General features: G+C 62.3%; 1 protein-coding gene across 1 annotated transcript in view; it reads left to right on the top strand.

Annotated features, from left to right (window-relative positions):
* GRB10 (growth factor receptor bound protein 10) overlaps positions 1 to 22,018 on the top strand; it is a 120,790-nt gene extending 98,772 nt beyond the window's left edge. Inside the window, exons 9-16 of the mRNA XM_036247323.1 lie at positions 698 to 808; positions 1,136 to 1,234; positions 2,753 to 2,830; positions 3,649 to 3,765; positions 4,631 to 4,697; positions 4,878 to 4,965; positions 9,702 to 9,795; positions 19,197 to 22,018. Of these exons, the coding sequence (XP_036103216.1) occupies positions 698 to 808; positions 1,136 to 1,234; positions 2,753 to 2,830; positions 3,649 to 3,765; positions 4,631 to 4,697; positions 4,878 to 4,965; positions 9,702 to 9,795; positions 19,197 to 19,343 (801 nt within the window). The 3' untranslated portion in view covers positions 19,344 to 22,018. The remainder of the gene's footprint in view (positions 1 to 697; positions 809 to 1,135; positions 1,235 to 2,752; positions 2,831 to 3,648; positions 3,766 to 4,630; positions 4,698 to 4,877; positions 4,966 to 9,701; positions 9,796 to 19,196) is intronic.

Here is a 22,018-nt window from a genome sequence, read left to right as displayed (position 1 = left end):
GCATTACTCCTAAGAGCTGGGGTCTCTGTGCTCTTGCCCGGAAGAAAGGAGGGGCATCAATGGGACGCTGAGCAGCAGACCCATTTTCTGCTGCTCCTCGGGGGAGGGGTCTGAGCCAGAGGGAAGGGACTTGGGGGGCAGCCCCTCCTGCCCAGGGAGCATCTTTCATCCCATGCAGGTGGACAGGTAAATTGCCCAGCCCCCAGCTCTGCTTTCTGGCTCACTCGCTGTCTTCGTCGATGCTGAACCCAAGGACCTCTGTGGCTGGAGCAGGAGGCAGAGCTGGTTGGAGAGTGGACAGGGCGGGTGGGCTGAGCTGTTGGGGAGCAGAAGGCACAGGTGGCGTCTGCACACACGCAGGCGGGTGGGATGGGCCTGCTGCTGAGCTTGTGCTCTTAGCTTGGACCTTCAGGCTTCCTCCCCTTTACACTCTGAGTGTTGGGTTAGGGTGTCAGCTCTGAGTCGGCAGGGTGCCCAACACATCCTGACCGTCTTACCTCTGAGAGTGGGGAGGAACTTGTGGGGGGCAGGGTTGACTTTGCTGTAGACCTAGCACTTTTGCACACGGTTATGATCTTGGAACGTCCGCGGGGAGCCCACGCAGACTGCCCAGTGCTGGCGAGGACGGGAGGCATCTCCCCTGTGCGGGACGGCGGACGGGTGCGTTGTCCCCAGTCAATGCGCCCCCTCTTCACAGGAGCCCAGACACCTGCAGCTGCTGGCCGACCTGGAGGACTGCAGCGTGTTCTCGGTGATCACCGGCCGGAAGCAGTACAGCGCCCCCACCGACTTCGGCTTCTGCATCAAGGTACTGCACCTCCGGCCCCGCCAGGCCCACCAGCGGGGCCCGGCCTCCCGGCGGCTTTGGAAGTCAAACAGTACTTCTCCCTGGCTGCTGCTCTTTTAAAAAAGCAGCCCTATGGCTTCACACTGGGCTGATTCATCCGTGCAAGAATATTTCCTGTGTGTTAGGATAGGATGTGCGGCTCAGAGGGCCGGAGGAAGGCACGGAGGTAGAAGCGGCCGTCGGGCGGGATGCCCAGCTGACGGCTGGGTGTGTGTTGGACGCGGGCTGCCTGGGCCGAGGTTGTTTTCGGCTCCTTGATGCTCACCGTGGCCCCTTTGCCTCCCTCAGCCCAACAAAGTGCTGCAGGAGACTAAGGAGCTGCGTCTGCTGTGTGCGGAAGACGAGCAGAGCCGCACCTGCTGGATGACCGCCTTCCGCCTGCTCAAGGTACCCAGCCCGTCCCCGGGCCGCCCAGGTTCCGAGAATGTCTAGTCACCACCGTCTTTCACACGGGGGTCCCCGGAGCGTCTCCTGGAGGCTGCGCAGGGGCAGAGCCTGTTGCTGTCCTGCACTGTTGACATCTGGGGTCAGTGTGGGCCCCATGCATTGTGGGACACTTAGCGGCGTCCCTGGTCCCTCCCACCTGATGCCATAGCACCTGGCCAGGTGAGCCAACCACACATGTCTCTAGACATTACCACGTATGCCCAGGGCGTGGAGGGCAGGGGAAGGCCTCATGGACAAGGTCTGGGTGAGAGAATAGGAATAGAAAGACCAGGACCAGGAAGCAGAATAGCAGAGGGGTCACAGGAGGGTTCACCATAGTCATGACTGGCCATCGGACTCCAGGCTTCCCGAAAAGTCGGGGCCCTGAGGGACACATGGAGAGAGGTACAGCCCGAGGAGTGGCCCAGGGCAGAGACTGTCCCCTGGCAGTAAGTTCTGCGGGAAACCTGTGGCCTGGGACCTCGTGTGAGGTGACAGCCTGCACAGCACTGTCCAGGTAGTGGCCAGAGTCCAGGCGGCTCCGTGGGGATGGCCAAGCACGGCACGATGGGACCACCGCACCCTCCACTTCCACAAACACTGCTTCCTGCGCCCCGTGCCCACGTGTCTGCCATCGCTGGTGTTCATAACGCCCACGCGAGTTGCCAGTTAGTTGATCAAGAGGAACCTGGCTCACGTCCAGGGGTCTGGAGGACAGTCTGACGGCTCACCTGTGCCCAGCACAGGGCGTGGCCCAGGAGTCTCATCACCAGAACCCCAGTCCCTCCCCGGTGCGTCCCCCCAGACCGAGACGCCAGGTGGAGTCACTTGGAGACACAGATGCGCGGAAGGAGGCTCAGGCAGACTCCTCGGGGACACACACAGCATGAGCTCCCCCCCGGGCGCCCAGCACCTCCTGTCCCAGAACCTCGTTTGGCGTTATTTTTTGCCGCTGATAAAACAGAAAGGACTAAAATTGTGTTAGCGTTGAGATAAGATGTGGTACATCGCGTACGACTCCTGGACAAGCCAGGTTTCCATCCGAACGTCCATCACTAGGGCTGCGTAAATGTGTTCCAGGATGTCCATCCCCAGGAACACCCTGCAGCCAAAAAGAATGAGTCAGCTCCTGGGTCCCCTGGTGGAAAAACAGGATCTATTAGCAAAGAGGAAGTTGGGGCAGTTTGTGGAGCGTGGCTGTGTTTGGGGGAGGGAGGGAAACCTGTGTGTTTTCTGCAACATGTGTAGACACTGTATCGGCGGTGGGGCAGCAGAGACCTGGGGGAGGCGCAGCTGTGTGAAGGGCCAGACATGGGAGGGAAACAAAGTTTTCCATATCTGTGTGGGTTTCTTGGTGTGCACATACGTGAGCTATTTTGGAAAAGGGGACACACAGAATGACACAGGGACGTGGGGGCAGGCTCTGTGTGTCTTTGGGGCACCCCGGCACCGGGCACTGACTCTGGCTTCCCCCCCCAGTATGGGATGCTCCTCTACCAGAGCTACAGGGTCCCCCAGCAGAGGAAGGCCTTGCTGACCCCCTTCTCCAGCCCCGTGGTAAGTGAGCCTGCCACCTGCGGCCACCAGGGCGCCCAAGCCTCGTTCGGACGGGGTTCCAGGAGGGGCCGCAGAGGGAGCACGTGTGTTTCAGAGAAGCCAGCCTGTCCCCCAGCTTTCTGTCCTCTCCACATAGGGACGTCCGGCTGGGAGAGCTCCTCAGCCACCCCTGTCCCTGCCCCAAGTCCCCCAGACGGTCCAGGTAGATGCTCTGCTTAGTGCTCAGGTGGTCACGGGCAGCAGAAGCTCCACCCAGGTGCTGCCCTGCGCCCCCCTTCATTTCGGCCCTGAGACCTGGGTGCCATTCCCTCTGAGTCCTTGGCTAGTGAGGGTGTGGAGATTAGACTGGTTTCCTTGGTTCTCAGACACCTCACTTCCCCAAAGCGCAGAAACTCTCACCCTCTCAAAATACGGTCATAATGACCTTCCGTGTCCGTGCTGAGGACCTCTGTCCCTTTATGCCACAAAGGAGGCCACTGCGTCCCGCACCTGTGTGCGCGAAGGGGACAGGGGGCCCGGGCTCCGGGACATTCCCATTGCTCTGCTGCGTCTCGGTGCAGCCCGGGCCCCAGCGGCCTCCCCGCCACCTCAATACCGCGAGAGGATGGAACGTTCCTGACGCGGAGGGAAACCAAAGCCATTTTTAGCTCAAGGGCCCATCTGTCTGCAGCTGCATTTTCCACCCGAACCTCAGGGAGCTGGGAGGCGGGGGTGTGCCCAGGCCCGCTCCCTGGCCATCGAGGACCGTGTGCGCCCAGATTCCCGGGCACCGCGCGGGCGCTCTCCTCCCCCTCAGACCTGTGGCCTCCCCCTTCCAGCGCAGTGTCTCCGAGAACTCCCTGGTGGCCATGGACTTCTCTGGGCAGACTGGAAGAGTGATTGAGAACCCGGCCGAAGCCCAGAGCGCAGCCCTGGAGGAAGGGCATGCCTGGAGGGTAAGGTCACAGCCCAGGGCTGCCACCACAGCGCCCTCCCGGGGTGCCACCCTGTTCCTCTGCCCCAGGACAGGGGCTCTGTGGCTACGGCCAGGGGCCGAGGTGTTGGGGAGGGAGGGGGTGGCATCCAGTCTTCAACTGCAAGGAGCCCTGGGCACTGCTGGCTCCTCCGCATTCCCACACGGCCCCCTCCCCACTGCCCCCTGGGGAAGGAGCAGCCAGGGACAGGGGTCCCGGCTCGTGCACAGCACTGCCCCTGCTGTGGGTCGTCAGGGAAGGGTCTGCGGACCACAGCGCCCTGGCCTCATGGCTCCGCCACCAACTAGCAACATGGCCTTGAACAGCCCTTCACGGGGAGCTCAAGTTCCTGCTCTCCAGATGGGGGAACGTCACTCCGCGTCCAAGTTTTTCTGACATTTAAAGACAATGCCAAAAACAAGAGCCCGCAGCTCTGGCTCAGCAGTGTCCCTGAACTCCAGCGAGAGGAGACGTGTGGAAAAGGGGGCGTCCCCACAGCACGGCATTCTGGGGACCAGCGCTCGGTCCCGCCCGGGAGCGGGGAGACGCCTGCACTCCTCTGTGAAGATTTATTCAGCTCTCTGGACGTCTCCTGTGTGGGGAGCAGGAGCCTCTGCCTGGGGCGGGGATCGCTGAGAATCCGCCTACACCGGCTGCTTCTAGCTCTGTTTTTAACAACTGTGACCCGTAAGCTGCTTGTTCTCCGTGGGCAGATGGGGCTCAGGCTGTCAGCCCCTGGGCCAGAGCCCTGTCCGCCCCCAGCAGAGAGTCCCCCTGAGGTGTGTGTAGGGGGCTGCTGGGCTGGTCGGTCGCGGGCGCAGCCCTGACTTGGATGTTTCTTTTGCAGAAGCGAAGCACCCGAATGAGTGTCCTCGGGAGCCAGAGTCCCCTGCACCCCTCCACCCTCAGCACCGGTAAGTCCCTGCCTCCGGTATGCAAAGAAAGTGAAAGGGAGGCGGCCACCCTCCCCGCTTCTCCCTGCTTGCTTTCCGCCCGGGCGGGCGCCCTGAGAGCTGTGGGCCGTGGGGACCCCCCGCCCCCGCCCGGGCAGCCGCAGCGCAGGGGCTGCAACCCACCTCCGGTGCCCCCCACAGTGATCCACAGGACCCAGCACTGGTTTCATGGCAGGATCTCCCGGGAGGAGTCCCACAGGATCATCAAGCAGCAGGGGCTGGTGGACGGGTAAGGAGAGCGGGTGGGGGGCGTCTGCGGGGCGGCGGTGTGTCCTGGGCATGCGGTGTGCGTGGCGCCCGGAGGGTGCTGCTGGTGGGCAGAGAGGGGAAGGGGTGCCCGAGGCGTGAGTGCCGTGAGGCTTGTCCACCAGTGAGCGTGCCCGTCTCTGCCCACGTCGCTCTCTGGGAGAGAACAAAGAACGCAGGCTGGTCCTCTCTGCTCAGGCGGGCCGGGGGCAGGTCGACACAATGCTCCCCGCGTTTCCCACCCTGTACATCAAATCAGGGCGTTTGCCCAGAGCCAACGACCCCAAACACAACCGAGCCAGGTCCTTGCTACCCGGTGGGACCAGGTGAGTGGCCCTCCCCACCTGGGCCAGCTCGGCAGGGCTGGGGTGGCTTCACTCAGGTCTGCTGGTGGCCGTAGTGATGGGGTGCTAGGCACATTTCTCCAGGGCTAGCCTGGGGTCCTTCGCAGTGTGGCCATCCCAGGGTTCTCAGGGTCAAGAGAAGCCAGACTCTGGTGTACCAGCCCCCCTCAGGGCAAATGGCCCCCAGGGCAAAGCCTGGCCACTCTCAGCCCCTCTGGGGGGGACCGCCGAGGGTGTGACTGCGGCGTGTGCCTGTGGGGCAGTTCCTGCAGCCCTGGGTGTGGCGGGCACAGCTCCCACTCCTCACCCCAAAAGGAGACACACTGTGCGCCCCTCCCTGAGCGGCCAGTTCGATGCCCTGGTCCGTTTCCTGGTGGGCTGCCCCACACGGGGTCTGCTGGATAAACGGGGTCTCGCAAGCTGCCGAACCCAAAGAACAACCCTTTGCCCTTCGTCTTTACAGAAAATCTTACTGTGGAAATTTAAAACCAGACCTGAGAGGGAAGAAAATGGTAAAACCCCCTTTGCTGCTCCCCAGATTCCGCAACCTGTTGGTCTCACTGTGTCTGTTCCCCTTGGGGCATTACTTGTCCCCCCCCCTCCTCCCTGGTTCCCCTCCCTTGGGAGCATTTCGAAGGAAATCCAGAACCTTCTAAGTTTTTACTGGGGAAGAGTTTCAGTGCGAGTCTCTGAAAACTAAGACCCTTTCTTCTGACACAGCACCACGTCCCTGTGACGCGGAAAAGCAACAGGAGCTCCTTAAATCATTAACATCCAGGCTGTGCTCAAAAACAAACAAGAAAAAAAAGTCCTTTCAGCCCGGCGGGTTTAAGTCGGGGTCCGCACCCCGCCCCGGGTCCCTATTGTCTCTGAGGTCGGCCTCCACGTCTGGTCCCTCCCTCTCCTCCATTTTCCCTCCTTCCCTTCCGCCAGCGCAGGGCTGCGGCCACCGGCTCGGGCCGGCTGCGATCTCGGGTCCCTCGCGCCCTGGAGGCCGGAGGACCGGGCAGACAGCCTCTGTGCCGGGACCAGCCTGCGGCCGCGGGGCAGCCTGCGGCCCGGGCGCGCTCCGGCCTCCGCTCCTGTGGGCGCCGCGGCTTCAGGTGCCCGGGGCCTGCCCTCGCCGCCGGCCGCCGCCCCCCGCCCGGCCTCCGTGTTTCTCTAAGGGTCAGAAACGGTGGGTTTTCTGCCTGTTTCTTCGCGGCAGCCCCATCCCCTGCCATATATTTGGTTTCCTGGAAAAATGTAGCTGAATTCCTTAATTACCAGTTAATTAAGAAGCCGGGCTTGGCGGTCGACCATCTTCGGTAGGGATGAAGGCGGCCTTTCATTTTTTAACTCGTTGTGAGCCCACGTTCTCCTGCGTTTGATCGGTTCCCCACAAAACGGACTCTGGACGCTGAAAAGGCCGTCTCTCTGGTCAGCGGGACCTCTGTCTCGCGGGCCCCACGCTAATCGAGTGGATTTCGCCGGCAACACGATTCCTGGGGCTCACGGGACACTTTTCCCCCAGGCGCCCTGATTCTTCGCTGGGAAAATGGGGTCTGGGGGCCAGAACCCTAGGTCTTTTCCAGGGACAGAGCTCAAACACACGCTGGAGCAGAGAACAGATCGGCCCCCATTGTTGGCCAGTCCGGCGGGGGGTGCGGGTGTTGGGGCCCCGGGGTTAACCTGGCTCTCTCTCCCCTGACTCTGGGAACACCCCAGTGCTGTTTTGCCGTACCCTGTGGGCCGCCTTGAAAATATTAATACGGATCCAGTCCCCTCCTCAGCCCCGAATCCTCAAGGGGCAGTACGACAGGAAGTCTCGGTCACGCTCAGGTCCCCCGAAATGACCGCTCAGGTCTCCGGTTTCCATTCTTTTTTTTATGTTTGGAAGTGGGTCTGAGTCGCACTCTCTCCAGGAGCAGGCTGCCTTGCAGATTTCCCCAAACAGCCCCAGGGTTCCAAAGTCAGGACTGAAAAAAAAAAAGGAGGCACCGCTCTGCCCCCCACCGTGCAGCAGGTAACCACTTCCTCCGCCTTTGTTTTCCCTGTTTCTCCGGGAAATACAGGCGAAGGGTTTTGTGTTCCTGGCCGCCCCTCCCGGCCCCCCTGGGGTGCCTGTGGGATGGAGAGCTGAGGGCTGAGCCCGGCTCGGCTGGGGCCACACCGCGCCCCCCCATTGCCGCTGGTGTCTTTGCTGCCAGTTCTGAGAAGCGGGGTGCCCGGGGAAGGCAGAGGCGTTTGCACCGGCGCCCCAGCTCTTCTCGGGGGACCCTGGGCTCTGCGGCGGGGAGGGAGGCGCCAGTCCTGTCCCTGCCTTTGCGCGGGTGGGGGTGGGGTGATTTTCGGTGACCCAGGTGTTTTTGTAGGGTTGCCTTTCCCCCTTTCTGCCCCATTTCTCCCTGCCCCTCTGAGACTCGGGGCTCTTTCTCCCCGGGGCACAAAGGGCTCCTTCGGTGAACTCCTCGGACTTGTTTACTTTCTCTCGCTCTTTCTCCTCTCTCTTTTGTTCACTTCTGTTCCTTCCCTTAGGCCCAAGTGCATTCCGGGTTGATTGGTCCGGGGTGCTGTGTAGAGAAGGGAGGGGTCTTCTCTGCAGAGCCCTCTCCAAAGCGGCTTCTCCCCTCGGTGCCTCTGTGGCCAGCGGCCTCCTCAGAGCTCCAGAGAGGACGGCCCTGGCCGCAGACACGCACCCCTTCGCGCGTGTCCACGGGGCGGGGGGCAGCGGCCTGGCTCTAACCCTCCTCCGCTGACATTGTTTGTTTTGAGGGGTGCGTGTTCCCCAGGCCCCCGGCACGCACTGTTCAGCTGTCCATGGCTGAGCTGTGTCCGAAGGGAGCCCCAGGTGTCCCCGTGCTGACCGCCTCGTCCCTGCCATTCCGGCTGAGGACACCGAGGGGTTTGCTTGCCAGGGGCCACAGCCCGGCAGGGAAGTGAGGATGCGTCCCCAGGGACCCCGGGCTGGGTGAGCACGCGAGTCCCCTGGGATGGGCGTGGACTGCTTCCTGCATGGAGTCCTGGGTGGCAGGTTCCCATCTTTGCAGACTTGCTGAGGGTTGGCATCTCCCGTGTCCTCCCCGGGGTCTCTGTGGTCACTGAGGTCCTCCTTTTTGTCCCAACACCTGGCTGCTGGCGCAGTGGCCACCACAAGAGTCAGGAGACCGGGGACACTGCAGTGGCACAGTGACCCCCACCTTCCTTCAGAGAAGGGCCGTGTTTCAGAAGGAAAGCGTTGTAACACAGGTCAGGGGAGTAATCAGTTCCTGAGCTGTAGCGATCCCTGCAGAGTGGGGGAAGGGAACCCATCAGAGGCCTTGGAGCAGAGGGGCCCGGCCAGGGGCAGTGCAGGGCAGCAGAGGACACAGAGCAAGAGGGTGGGGCCCCCGTTACACCTGGAGGAGGACAAGGGTGAGAAACACACCTGGGAGCTCCGGTCCCCAGCATGCAGGCCGCCCACCCAGGGACCGGTGCACGTGTGTGGAGCAGGGATCCCTGCTGAGCACTGAGCGCGCTCCTGGTGTGCACACAGTTCGGTCATGTGACGTCCACTCCGCGGCCTTTCCCGAGTGGTCCTCGCCCACACCCTCCTGACGCCAGCACACCTCCTTGACCTTCCCCTGCACCCCTTTGGCACTGGCTGTGTAGAAGCCGGAGGTTCTAGAATGTGCCTGGGGGAGGGGGTGAGTCTGTTGGCTCATGGTTAGGTTCAGGTGTCGCCTTCGGGGCAGAAGCACTACTGAGTCGCCCTCGGAGCTTCCTGTGGGCGCCCAGGGTGGCCCGTCCCCTCCCCATGGAGGTGGCCCGAATCTGCCATGCAGACCACGTGCCTGGGCTCCCTACTGGACAGTTGCTGCTTCCCTCGGTAATCCCAGGTCTCGGGGTAGGTGCGCCCAGGCTGGCGCTGTTCTGTGGTTCCACTTGCACCCTCTGGTGTCCGCGGGCCTAGTCCTGCCTGGCGAGGTGCGGGGTGACCCGGCCCCGGCTCTGAGGGCAGCTTTTCTGCTCCCGTGGACTTGCATGCGCATTCGCTCATAGCACCAGTGCAGACTCGCGGAGTCCTGTTTTATTCTGGGGCTCATCCTCCGTCCCCCCTGCTGCGGACCGTGGGGCCCGGGCGTGGCCACGCGGCCTCCTGGGCTGTCACGGTGCAGTGACACTCTCCCACCTCGTCCCCAGGGCCTGTTCCTTCCAGCAAGTGACACTCGGAAGCCACCACGGTCTGGGTTTGAGGGCTGCCGCCGCTTAGAGGCCGCTCGAGCGCTGAGCTGCCTGAATGCATGGCTGCCAGGGGAGTGTGTGAGCACGTGTGCGTGTGCGCGGGGGTGTGTGTGTCCGCGTGCGTGTGCTCGCTGAGCCGATGTTTACATTGACCGTCATCTTCTGTTCCCAGGCTGTTTCTGCTCCGCGACAGCCAGAGCAACCCCAAGGCGTTTGTGCTCACGCTGTGCCATCACCAGAAAATAAAAAATTTTCAGATCCTACCTGTAAGTATTGAGATCGTACAGACTAACCAGAATGTAGATCACTAAATAGCAGGCAGCACCGGGCTCACAGGTGAGACGCTTCCGAGAGTTTCGGAGAGGTCGGTTCATCGCAAAGGGGCAGAGTGTCTCCCCAGCGGGCCCAGCTGGCAGCCGGGGCGGGACTCGCGGGCACCCCGGGAGCCAGGAGTCCTGGGAGCAGCACAGGGAGGGTGGACACGCTGTGTCCCCCTGGGCCACTCGAGTTGAAGGCCAGCTGCTTTCTGCGGGGATGTTCCCGCCGAGGCCACAGGTGGAGAGACTCGGCCAGGGCCCAGCAGATGCCGTCTCTGACCACGTCCCCAGCCAGCCTTCCCAGGTGCTCCTGACCGCCCGCCTGGTGGAGCACGTCCCATTTGTCACTCACGCCCCCGCCCTCCCTCCGCGCCACAGCCCAGGTGCTCCCGTGACTCGGGTGCTCTGGGGAGACAGCTGTCTCGCCCCCAGGGATTCCCCGTTCAGTGGGCACGAGGTATACGGGGGGAACAGCACACTTTTCATACCGCGCTGGCACTCACGGCTGTCGGGGTCTTGTCCTGTGGAGCAAGTCCCAGGACGCCCCGCGGGAGGGCCGGGCTGGCGCCTCCTGGGCCCCTCCGTCCACCACGCCAAACTCCAAGAAGGCCGACAGCTCTGAGTCCCGTGTCGCGCAGGTGACCTGGTGGTCTCCGCGCTGGTTTGATCCAGGAGTTCAGTCCCACTGCAGGGCCGCAGAGAGAGGGCCACCTTGGAGCCCTGTGAGCCGGGTGGGGCGGCTGCTTCCTGCCACACCTCACCCATGAGGGACAGGCAGGGTCTGGGCTTGGGCCCCGTATTCCCAGGTTCCGCCAGTGCACGGGAAGCCTGGGGTTTGTTGTCTGAGAGAAAGTGCGGCTTTCACAGCCCTCTGTTTCCCCACATTAATCTTGGGCACAGATGCTGTTCCCTTAGCCCGAGATGGGGCAGCAGAAACTCCTTTGTGGCAGGCACGTTACCCTAGAGACCCCTGTCCCACAGTGCAGGGCACGAGATAGACTTAGAGCAGCTCATTGCAGCTCAGGCTGAGGAGGGGGCCACGGGGGCCCCTTTGGTCCAGTCCGGCGGGTTTTCAGAGTGAAGGCTCTTCTGAGTGTCCTACGGGACAAAGGTGTGCGGTGGACGGAGTCTGTGGGACAGTGCAGGGACAGACGTGTGAAGCCAACGGTCTCCATGGGACAGTGCAGGGGACCAGGTGTGAAGCCGACGGTCTCCATGGGACAGTGCAGGGGACCAGGTGTGAAGCCGACGGTCTCCATGGGACAGTGCAGGGGACCAGGTGTGAAGCCGACGGTCTCCATGGGACAGTGCAGGGAACCAGGTGTGAAGCCGGCGGTCTCCATGGGACAGTGCAGGGGACCAGGTGTGAAGCCGACGGTCTCCACGGGACAGTGCAGGGGACCAGGTGTGAAGCCGACGGTCTCCACGGGACAGTGCAGGGGACCAGGTGTGAAGCCGACGGTCTCCATGGGACAGTGCAGGGGACCAGGTGTGAAGCCGACGGTCTCCATGGGACAGTGCAGGGGACCAGGTGTGAAGCCGACGGTCTCCATGGGACAGTGCAGGGGACCAGGTGTGAAGCCGACGGTCTCCATGGGACAGTGCAGGGGACCAGGTGTGAAGCCGACGGTCTCCATGGGACAGTGCAGGGACAGACGTGTGAAGCTGACGGTCTCCATGGGACAGTGCAGGGGACCAGGTGTGAAGCCGACGGTCTCCATGGGACAGTGCAGGGGACCAGGTGTGAAGCCGACGGTCTCCATGGGACAGTGCAGGGGACCAGGTGTGAAGCCGACGGTCTCCATGGGACAGTGCAGGGACCAGGTTGTGAGCCGACGGTCTCCATGGGACAGTGCAGGGGACCCAGTGTGAGCCGACGGCTCCATGGGACAGTGCAGGGGACCAGGTGTGAAGCCGACGGTCCTCCATGGGACAGTGCAGGGACCAGGTGTGAAGCCGACGGTCTCCATGGGACAAGTGCAGGGACAGACGTGTGAAGCTGACGGTCTCCTGGACAGTGCAGGGGACCAGGTGTGAAGCCGACGGTCCTCCATGGGACAGTGCAGGGGACCAGGTGTGAAGCCGACGGCTCCATGGGACAGTTCAGGGGACCAGGTGTAAGCCGACGGTCCTCCATGGACAGTGCAGGGGACCAGGTGTGAAGCCGACGGTCTCCATGGGACAGTGCAGGGGACCAGGTGTGAAGCCGACGGTCTCCACTGGGACAGTGCAGGGGACCAGGTGTGAAGCCGACGGTCTCCAGGGACAGTGCAGGGGAGCCAGGTGTGAAGCCGACGGTCTCCCTGGGACAGTGCAGGGGACCAGGTGTGAAGCCGACGGTCTCCATGGGACAGTGCAGGGGACCGAGGTGTGAAGCCGACGGTCTCCATGGGACAGTGCAGTGGACCAGGTGTGAAGCGACGGTCTCCATGGGACAGTGCAGGGGATGAGGTGTGAGCGACGGTCCCATGGGACAGTGCAGGGGACCAGGTGTTGAAGCCGACGGTCTCCATGGGACAGTGCAGGGGCCCAGGTGTGAAGACGACGAGTCTCCCATGGGACAGTGCAGGGGACCAGGTGTGAAGCCGACGGTCTCCCTGGGACAGTGCAGGGGACCAGGTGTGAAGCCGACGGCCTCCATGGGACAGTGCAGGGGACCAGGTGTGAAGCCGACGGTCTCCATGGGACAGTGCAGGGGACCAGGTGTGAAGCCGACGGTCCTCCATGGGACAGTGCAGGGACCAGAGGTGTGAAGCCGACGGTCCTCCATGGGACAGTGCAGGGACAGGTGTGAAGCCGACGTCTCCATGGGACAGTGCAGGGACCAGGTGTGAAGCCGACGGCCTCCCTGGGACAGTGCAGGGACCAGTTGTGAAGCCGACGGCCTCCATGGGACAGTGCAGGGAACCAGGTGTGAAGCCGACGGTCTCCATGGGACAGTGCAGGGGACCAGGTGTGAAGCCGACGGTCTCCATGGGACAGTGCAGGGGACCAGGTGTGAAGCCGACGGTCTCCCTGGGACAGTGCAGGGGAACCAGGTGTGAAGCCGACGGTCTCCATGGGACAGTGCAGGGGACCAGGTGTGAAGCCGACGGTCCTCCCCAGGACAGTGCAGGGAACCAGGTGTGAAGCCGACGGTCTCCATGGGACAGTGCAGGGGACCAGGTGTGAGCCGACGGTCTCCCCAGGACAGTGCAGGGAACCAGGTGTGAAGCCGACGGTCTCCATGGACAGTGCAGGGGACCAGGTGTGAAGCCGACGGTCTCCCCCAGGACAGTGCAGGGAACCAGGTGTGAAGCCGACGGTCTCCATGGGACAGTGCAGGGACAGAGGTGTGAAGCCGACGGCCTCCATGGGACAGTGCAGGGACAGAGGTGTGAAGCCGACGGTCTCCCTGGGACAGTGCAGGGAACCAGGTGTGAAGCCGACGGTCTCCCCGGGACAGTGCAGGGGACCAATGGTGTGAAGGCCGACGGTCTCCCCCAGGACAGTGCAGGGAACCAGGTGTGAAGCCGACGGTCTCCATGGGACAGTGCAGGGGACCAGGTGTGAAGCCGACGGTCTCCATGGGACAGTGCAGGGGACCAGGTGTGAAGCCGACGGTCTCCCCAGGACAGTGCAGGGAACCAGGTGTGAAGCCGACGGTCTCCATGGGACAGTGCAGGGGACCAGGTGTGAAGCCGACGGTCTCCCCAGGACAGTGCAGGGAACCAGGTGTGAAGCCGACGGTCTCCATGGGACAGTGCAGGGGACGAGGTGTGAAGCCGACGGTCTCCATGGGACAGTGCAGGGGACCAGGTGTGAAGCCGACGGTCTCCATGGGACAGTGCAGGGAACCAGGTGTGAAGCCGACGGTCTCCCCAGGACAGTGCAGGGAACCAGGTGTGAAGCCGACGGTCTCCATGGGACAGTGCAGGGGACCAGGTGTGAAGCCGACGGTCTCCATGGGACAGTGCAGGGGACCAGGTGTGAAGCCGACGGTCTCCATGGGACAGTGCAGGGGACCAGGTGTGAAGCCGACGGTCTCCCCAGGACAGTGCAGGGAACCAGGTGTGAAGCCGACGGTCTCCATGGGACAGTGCAGGGGACCAGGTGTGAAGCCGACGGCCTCCATGGGACAGTGCAGGGAACCAGGTGTGAAGCCGGCGGTCTCCATGGGACAGTGCAGGGACCCCAGGTGTGAAAGCCGATGGTCTCCATGGGACAGTGCAAGGGGACTAGGTGTGAAGCCGACGGTCTCCATGGGACAGTGAGGGGACCAGGTGTTGAAGCGATGGTCTCCATGGGACAGTGCAGGGGACGAGGTGTGAAGCCGACGGTCTCCACGGGACAGTGCAGGGGACCAGGTGTGAAGCCGACGGTCTCCATGGGACAGTGCAGGGGATGAGGTGTGAAGCCGACGGTCTCCATGGGACAGTGCAGGGGACCAGGTGTGAAGCCGACGGTCTCCATGGGGACAGTGCAGGGGACCAGGTGTGAAAGCCGACGGTCTCCATGGGACAGTGCAGGGGACGAGGTGTGAAGCCGACGGTCTCCATGGGACAGTGCAGGGGACCAGGTGTGAAGCCGACGGTCTCCATGGGACAGTGCAGGGAACCAGGTGTGAAGCCGACGGTCTCCATGGGACAGTGCAGGGGACCAGGTGTGAAGCCGACGGTCTCCATGGGAAGTGCAGGGGGACCAGGTGTGAAGCCGACGGTCTCCATGGGACAGTGCAGGGGACAGGTGTGAAGCCGACGGGTCTCCATGGGACAGTTGCAGGGACCAGGTGTGAAGCCGACGGTCTCCCCAGGACAGTGCAGGGGACCAGGTGTGAAGCCGACGGTCTCCATGGGACAGTGCAGGGGACCAGGTGTGAAGCCGACGGTCTCCATGGGACAGTGCAGGGAACCAGGTGTGAAGCCGACGGCCTCCATGGGACAGTGCAGGGGACCAGGTGTGAAGCCGACGGTCTCCATGGGACAGTGCAGGGACCAGGTGTGTGAAGCCGACGGTCTCCCCTGGGACAGTGCAGGGGACCAGGTGTGAAGCCGACGGTCTCCATGGGACAGTGCAGGGGACCAGGTGTGAAGCCGACGGTCTCCCTGGGACAGTGCAGGGGACCAGGTGTGAAGCCAACGGCCTCCATGGGACAGTGCAGGGGACCAGGTGTGAAGCCGACGGCCTCCCTGGGACAGTGCAGGGGACCAGGTGTGAAGCCAACGGTCTCCATGGGACAGTGCAGGGGACCAGGTGTGAAGCCGACGGTCTCCATGGGACAGTGCAGGGGATGAGGTGTGAAGCCGACGGTCTCCCTGGGACAGTGCAGGGGACCAGGTGTGAAGCCGACGGTCTCCATGGGACAGTGCAGGGGATGAGGTGTGAAGCCGACGGTCTCCATGGGACAGTGCAGGGGACCAGGTGTGAAGCCGACGGTCTCCCTGGGACAGTGCAGGGGATGAGGTGTGAAGCCGACGGCCTCCATGGGACAGTGCAGGGGACCAGGTGTGAAGCCGACGGTCTCCATGGGACAGTGCAGGGGATGAGGTGTGAAGCCGACGGTCTCCATGGGACAGTGCAGGGGATGAGGTGTGAAGCCGACGGTCTCCATGGGACAGTGCAGGGGACCAGGTGTGAAGCCGACGGTCTCCCTGGGACAGTGCAGGGGATGAGGTGTGAAGCCGACGGCCTCCATGGGACAGTGCAGGGGACCAGGTGTGAAGCCGACGGTCTCCATGGGACAGTGCAGGGGACCAGGTGTGAAGCCGACGGTCTCCCCGGGACAGTGCAGGGGACCAGGTGTGAAGCCGACGGCCTCCATGGGACAGTGCAGGGGACCAGGTGTGAAGCTGACGGTCTCCATGGGACAGTGCAGGGGACCAGGTGTGAAGCCGACGGTCTCCATGGGACAGTGCAGGGACAGAGGTGTGAAGCCGACGGCCTCCATGGGACAGTGCAGGGACAGAGGTGTGAAGCCGACGGTCTCCCTGGGACAGTGCAGGGAACCAGGTGTGAAGCCGACGGTCTCCCCGGGACAGTGCAGGGGACCAGGTGTGAAGCCGACGGTCTCCCCAGGACAGTGCAGGGGACCAGGTGTGAAGCCGACGGTCTCCATGGGACAGTGCAGGGGACCAGGTGTGAAGCCGACGGTCTCCCCAGGACAGTGCAGGGAACCAGGTGTGAAGCCGACGGTCTCCATGGGACAGTGCAGGGGACAGGTGTGAAGCCGACTGGTCTCCATGGGACAGTGCAGGGGACCAGGTGTGAAGCCGACGGTCTCCATGGGACAGTGCAGGGGACCAGGTGTGAAGCCGACGGCCTCCATGGGACAGTGCGGGACCAGGTGTGAAGCCGCCGGTCTCCATGGGACAGTGCAGGGAACCAGGTGTGAAGCCGATGGTCTCCATGGGACAGTGCAGGGGACAGGTGTGTGAAGCCGACGGTCTCCCTGGGACAGTGCAGGGGACCAGGTGTGAAGCCGACTGGTCTCCATGGGACAGTGCAGGGGACGAGGTGTGAAGCCGACGGTCTCCCTGGGACAGTGCAGGGGACCAGGTGTGAAGCCGACGGTCTCCATGGGACAGTGCAGGGACTAGGTGTGAAGCCGACGGTCTCCATGGGACAGTGCAGGGGACGAGGTGATGAAGCCGACGGTCTCCATGGGAACAGTGCAGGGGACCAGTGTGAAGCCGACGGCTCTCCATGGGACAGTGCAGGGGACGAAGGTGTGAAGCCGCACGGTCTCCATGGGACAGTGCAAGGGGACCAGGATGTGAAGCCGTACTGGTCTCCATGGGACAGTGCCGGGGAACGAGGTTGTGAAGCCGACGGTCTCCCCATGGACAGTGCAGGGGACCAGGTGTGTGAAGCCGACGGTCTCCCCATGGGACAGTGCAGGGGATCAGGTTTTGTGAAGCCGACGGTCTCCATGGGGGGGGACAGTGCAGGGACCAGTTGTGAAGCGACGGTCCTCCATGGGACCATGTGCAGGGAACCAGGTGTGAAAGCCGCCGGCCTTCCATGGGACAGTGCAGGGGACAGGTGTGAAGCCGACGGTCTCCATGGGACAAGTGCAGGGGACCAGGTGTGAAGCCGACGGTCTCCTCGGGCCAGTTGCAGGGGACAAGGTGTTTGAAGCGACGGTCTCATGGGACAGTGCAGGGGACTAGGTCTTGAAGCCGACGTCTCCCCTGGACAGTGCAGGGGACCAGGTGTGAAGCCGACGGCCTCCATGGGACAGTGCAGGGGACCAGGTGTGAAGCCGACGGCCTCCATGGGACAGTGCAGGGGACCAGGTGTGAAGCCAACGGTCTCCATGGGACAGTGCAGGGGACCAGGTGTGAAGCCGACGGTCTCCATGGGACAGTGCAGGGGACCAGGTGTGAAGCCGACGGTCTCCCCAGGACAGTGCAGGGAACCAGGTGTGAAGCCGACGGTCTCCATGGGACAGTGCAGGGGACCAGGTGTGAAGCCGACGGTCTCCATGGGACAGTGCAGGGGACCAGGTGTGAAGCCGACGGTCTCCCAAGGACAGTGCAGGGACCAGGTGTGAAGCCGACGGCCTCCATGGGACAGTGCAGGGGACCAGGTGTGAAGCCGACGGTCTCCATGGGACAGTGCAGGGGACCAGGTGTGAAGCCGACGGTCTCCCCAGGACAGTGCAGGGAACCAGGTGTGAAGCCGACGGTCTCCCCAGGACAGTGCAGGGGACCAGGTGTGAAGCTGACGGTCTCCACGGGACAGTGCAGGGGACCAGGTGTGAAGCTGACGGTCTCCATGGGACAGTGCAGGGGATGAGGTGTGAAGCCGACGGTCTCCACGGGACAGTGCAGGGGACCAGGTGTGAAGCCGACGGTCTCCACGGGACAGTGCAGGGGACCAGGTGTGAAGCTGACGGTCTCCACGGGACAGTGCAGGGGACCAGGTGTGAAGCCGACGGTCTCCATGGGACAGTGCAGGGGACCAGGTGTGAAGCTGACGGTCTCCATGGGACAGTGCAGGGGACCAGGTGTGAAGCTGACGGTCTCCACGGGACAGTGCAGGGGACCAGGTGTGAAGCTGACGGTCTCCACGGGACAGTGCAGGGGACCAGGTGTGAAGCTGACGGTCTCCATGGGACAGTGCAGGGGACCAGGTGTGAAGCCGACGGTCTCCATGGGACAGTGCAGGGGATGAGGTGTGAAGCCGACGGTCTCCACGGGACAGTGCAGGGGACCAGGTGTGAAGCCGACGGTCTCCATGGGACAGTGCAGGGGACCAGGTGTGAAGCTGACGGTCTCCATGGGACAGTGCAGGGGATGAGGTGTGAAGCCGGCGGTCTCCCTGGGACAGTGCAGGGGACCAGGTGTGAAGCTGACGGTCTCCATGGGACAGTGCAGGGGATGAGGTGTGAAGCCGACGGTCTCCACGGGACAGTGCGGGGGACCAGGTGTGAAGCTGACGGTCTCCCTGGGACAGTGCAGGGGACCAGGTGTGAAGCTGACGGTCTCCACGGGACAGTGCAGGGGACCAGGTGTGAAGCCGACGGTCTCCATGGGACAGTGCAGGGGACGAGGTGTGAAGCCGACGGCCTCCCTGGGACTGTCCTGCTCACACTGTATTAGTGTATCAGTGATCGATATTAAAATGTGCTGAGTAAGAACAATGCTAGGAATACAGTTCACACTAAACCACACAAGCTTGAAATTAGGGGTCCTCTTATATGTCAATTGTCTTTCAATTGGTACTGTTCTTAAGATGTTCTTAGTCACATTTTCTTTTCTTTAGCTTACTTTATTGTGAGAAAGCGGTACATAATACACATAACATACAAAATATGTGTGAATTGAGTAGCAGTTAGGTTTTGGGGAGTCAGAAGCTATACCTGCACTTTCAGCTGTGTGCTCCTAACCCCCTCATTACGGTCGGCCGTTCGGTTCATCCTGAGAGCTTCTCTGTTCTAGTAGAAATAGCTGCCAAATGATGGGGGGCCTCAGGAAGCTGCTCACCCTGTGGCTGGTTAACCTTTACCCTGGTGCAGCGTTTACTTGGTAGTGAGGCCGAGTGAGCATCAGGGGCCAAAGGAGGTTGCGGGTGAATACTTACAGGTTAACTGGTCTACCTCACCCTCCTGGGCGGGCAAGCTGGAGGGACGTGAATGTCTTCCCCACGACCCCCTCAGGACCAGTGCCCACTGAGTCCGGCACCCCGTAGGGGTGTGACCGCACCCAGCTCAGACACCCCACTGCCGACCTCCTGCCCCGATGTTAGCTCACCCTGCAGGCGGCACCGTGGCCCTTAGGAACCAGACGGCGGGCTCCGTGCCGACCGGGCTCCCTATTGCGTCGCCGAGGGGCGGCCTCTAACCTGGCGAGTGTTCTTGTGTCTCTTAGTGTGAGGATGACGGGCAGATGTTCTTCAGCCTTGATGATGGGAACACCAAATTCTCCGACCTGATCCAGCTCGTCGACTTCTACCAGCTCAACAAGGGCGTGCTGCCTTGCAAGCTGAAGCATCACTGTGTCCGCGTGGCTTTGTGACTTCGCACGCGGCTCGCCCGGCGGCTGAGGCGCGTCCTTGTGACCCGCGACCTCAGACCCGCCGCGGCTGATGGAGGAGGAGGAGGAGGAGGCCTGTGCATGGTTGAGAATACATTTTAATTCTGTACCTTGGGAGCGAAATCAGTTCCTTTGGTGCCATCCCCCCCCCTCAAGATTGCCTAGTTTCTTGGACTTAACGATGATTTGCTGCTGTGGGTCCTGCCGGCCACATGGGGGCACCAAAGAGCGCGCGCCAAATTGAGATCAAGCGGGAAGACGGTCCTGGCGGGGCCACGCGGGGATCGGAGAGAAGTGATTGGATATAAACTCTTGCCCTGGAATAATCTTGACAATTAAAACTGCGATGTTTACTTTTTGTTATTGATCACTTTTTTGCACTCCTCTGTTTCCCCTGTTGTATTCAGCCTCTGGTGGCGGGGATGTGGCTTCTTAGCGCATAGAAGACGGAGCGGCAGTTCCGGACGGCAGACGGCACGGACTGGGCCCCAGAGGCCTCCCGAGGGCGGCCCCACCTCCTGCAGGTCACCGTAGGTGGAGTCGGCGTCCGAATAACGCACGCCCTCGCCCTTCCCAACATACTTGAAGAGCTTTTCTTAACAAAAAATTAAAGGTGTCACCTGTGGTCTGCCCTGGGCGCACTCCGTGGACCCGTCAGGCATCCACGGTCTGCCAGCCGCTCCTCTGTGCGCAGGTCCCCCCGATCCTGTCCTAGGGCACCTCTCTCCCCCAGCGCAGGAGGCTCGCTTCCTCAGAACGGTCACCGCCCGCGCCCGGCGGGGCCGAGTGGCCGCCCCGCAAGTCGGACACACAGCCTTCCCGAGACACACGTGGTGCCCCGTCTGCCAGCCCTCCGTCCACCGGGGCCTCTGCAGCCTGTTCCAGAATGAACGGGTCCCGCCTCGCCCCTGCAGTGACGTGAGCCCCCTCACGCTGTCCTCCCTCGGAGATTCAAGATTCTGACAAGAAAATGTCATCTGCTCGGCTTCCTGCGGGCTCGCAGGTTTCCACGGTGACGCAGATGACAGCATCGAAAGGGCGCATCCCCAGCCCGGCATCCGCGATGGTGCCCGGTGACCCCCGTCCTGAAGGCCCCGTGCCAGAGGCAGCTGGCCGCCCCCCTGCCGGCTCGTACCTCACAGCAGCTGCGGACATGGACCTATTTTTCCAGTACCAGCCACACTGCTCCCCGCTCCGGGAGCCAGGTCGGGGGTGCCCTGTCCCCCGAGCTGTTACCAGGTTTGAGAGTGGCCGTGTCTTTCTTTACCTTTGGTCTCTGACGAGCACACAGACTACTGTGGTGAAAGTGATTTTCTTGTCCAATAGCAGTTCTGACACTTGACTGGCCCCTCTGGACGTGCCCCACGGGACGGCCCCGCGCTGACCTGCCGCGGGGCTCCCCAGAAACACCGCTCAGACAGGCCGGCGGCCTCGGGGAGCACGTCCCCCCACGCCAGTCAGTGTTCTCGAACGGCGAGGCCCTGCACAGGCCACACTCTCGTTTCCATGACTGTCCACTTATACAAATGAAGAAGCTTTAGTAGATGTGTTTAACCATAAGCGCTTACTTGTGTTATCTTCTTTATTTTTTCCTTTTTTTTTCTTTTTTTTTTTTTTTACCCAGTTCCCAGTTCATCTTTTCACACCATTGACCATTTGACGAGTCCCGAGCGCCCCCCGCGGTGCGCTGCCCCGCGTCCACCCCAGGGGCCGACTCTCCAGTGACGCCGTCACACATTCTCTTTGCTGGTTGGGTGTTGAATCTTAGAAACAACGCGGAACAGGCCTCTCTGACGCCTTCCTGTTCGCGCGGACCAGCCCACCGGCGAGGTGAGGCCCGCACACCCTTCCCGGCAGACAGCCAGAGTTCTCAGCATTTCATATTTATGAGCATTTTATTTAAAAGGGCAGCAGAAGCTTGACTCTGACTCAGTTCCGCATGTAGCTGGTGTGACCTGGCCCTGGTGCCTTCCCGGCCGCGGTGAATTGTTCACGGGGCCGACTTGGCGGGGCGCCGCCTCGTCTTGCCCGGGCCGGGGGGCCGCCTGACAGCAGCCGGTCCCCGGAGGAGGCTCCGTCCACCTGCCAGCCGGGGGCCGAGCACACCAGCCTTTATTTTTGTATTTCAGTGACGTGAATGTAACCAGGACAGCTCAGGGTCGCCCTGGAGCCTGCTGAGTTGTCATCTCTCTGCCTGTGATTTTCTTTTAAAATGAACCTCCGTGGAGCAGCCCGGGCAACACGGAGAAGGAAACACGGTGCTTAAGGGGCCCCACTTCCTGGGCGAGCTCTGTTAGGTCAGGATGCTTTTCTGTCTGCTGAACCCTGAAGAAATATGTGCCTCACTCAGGAGTTCTGTCTTGTGTTTCTGCACCTCGTGCCTGACGGTCCGAGCCGTCGGCTCGCCTCCCGGGGCGGGATCGCTCCCGGCGAGGGCGACTGCGCGGCCAGCCCGATGACCACCCCGCGGCCGCGTTGCCAGGGAACGCAGAAGGTGTTAGGAGACAGAACTTCGCTCCATGTGCTTTGCTCCTCTGTACATAGGTCCTCAGCTCATGACCCACTTGTAAACGTTCAGGTATTTTTGTACAAATAAGGGACTGGTGATCTCTTTCTTGTAATTTGAAATAAACATTAATACAGTGTTTTTCGTTTGC

This window comes from Molossus molossus, unplaced genomic scaffold (genome assembly GCF_014108415.1).
Source record: "Molossus molossus isolate mMolMol1 unplaced genomic scaffold, mMolMol1.p scaffold_m16_p_7, whole genome shotgun sequence".
Lineage (NCBI taxonomy): Eukaryota > Metazoa > Chordata > Mammalia > Chiroptera > Molossidae > Molossus > Molossus molossus.
Note: the sequence above shows the minus strand (reverse complement) of the source record. Positions and strands in the feature narration are given on the sequence as shown.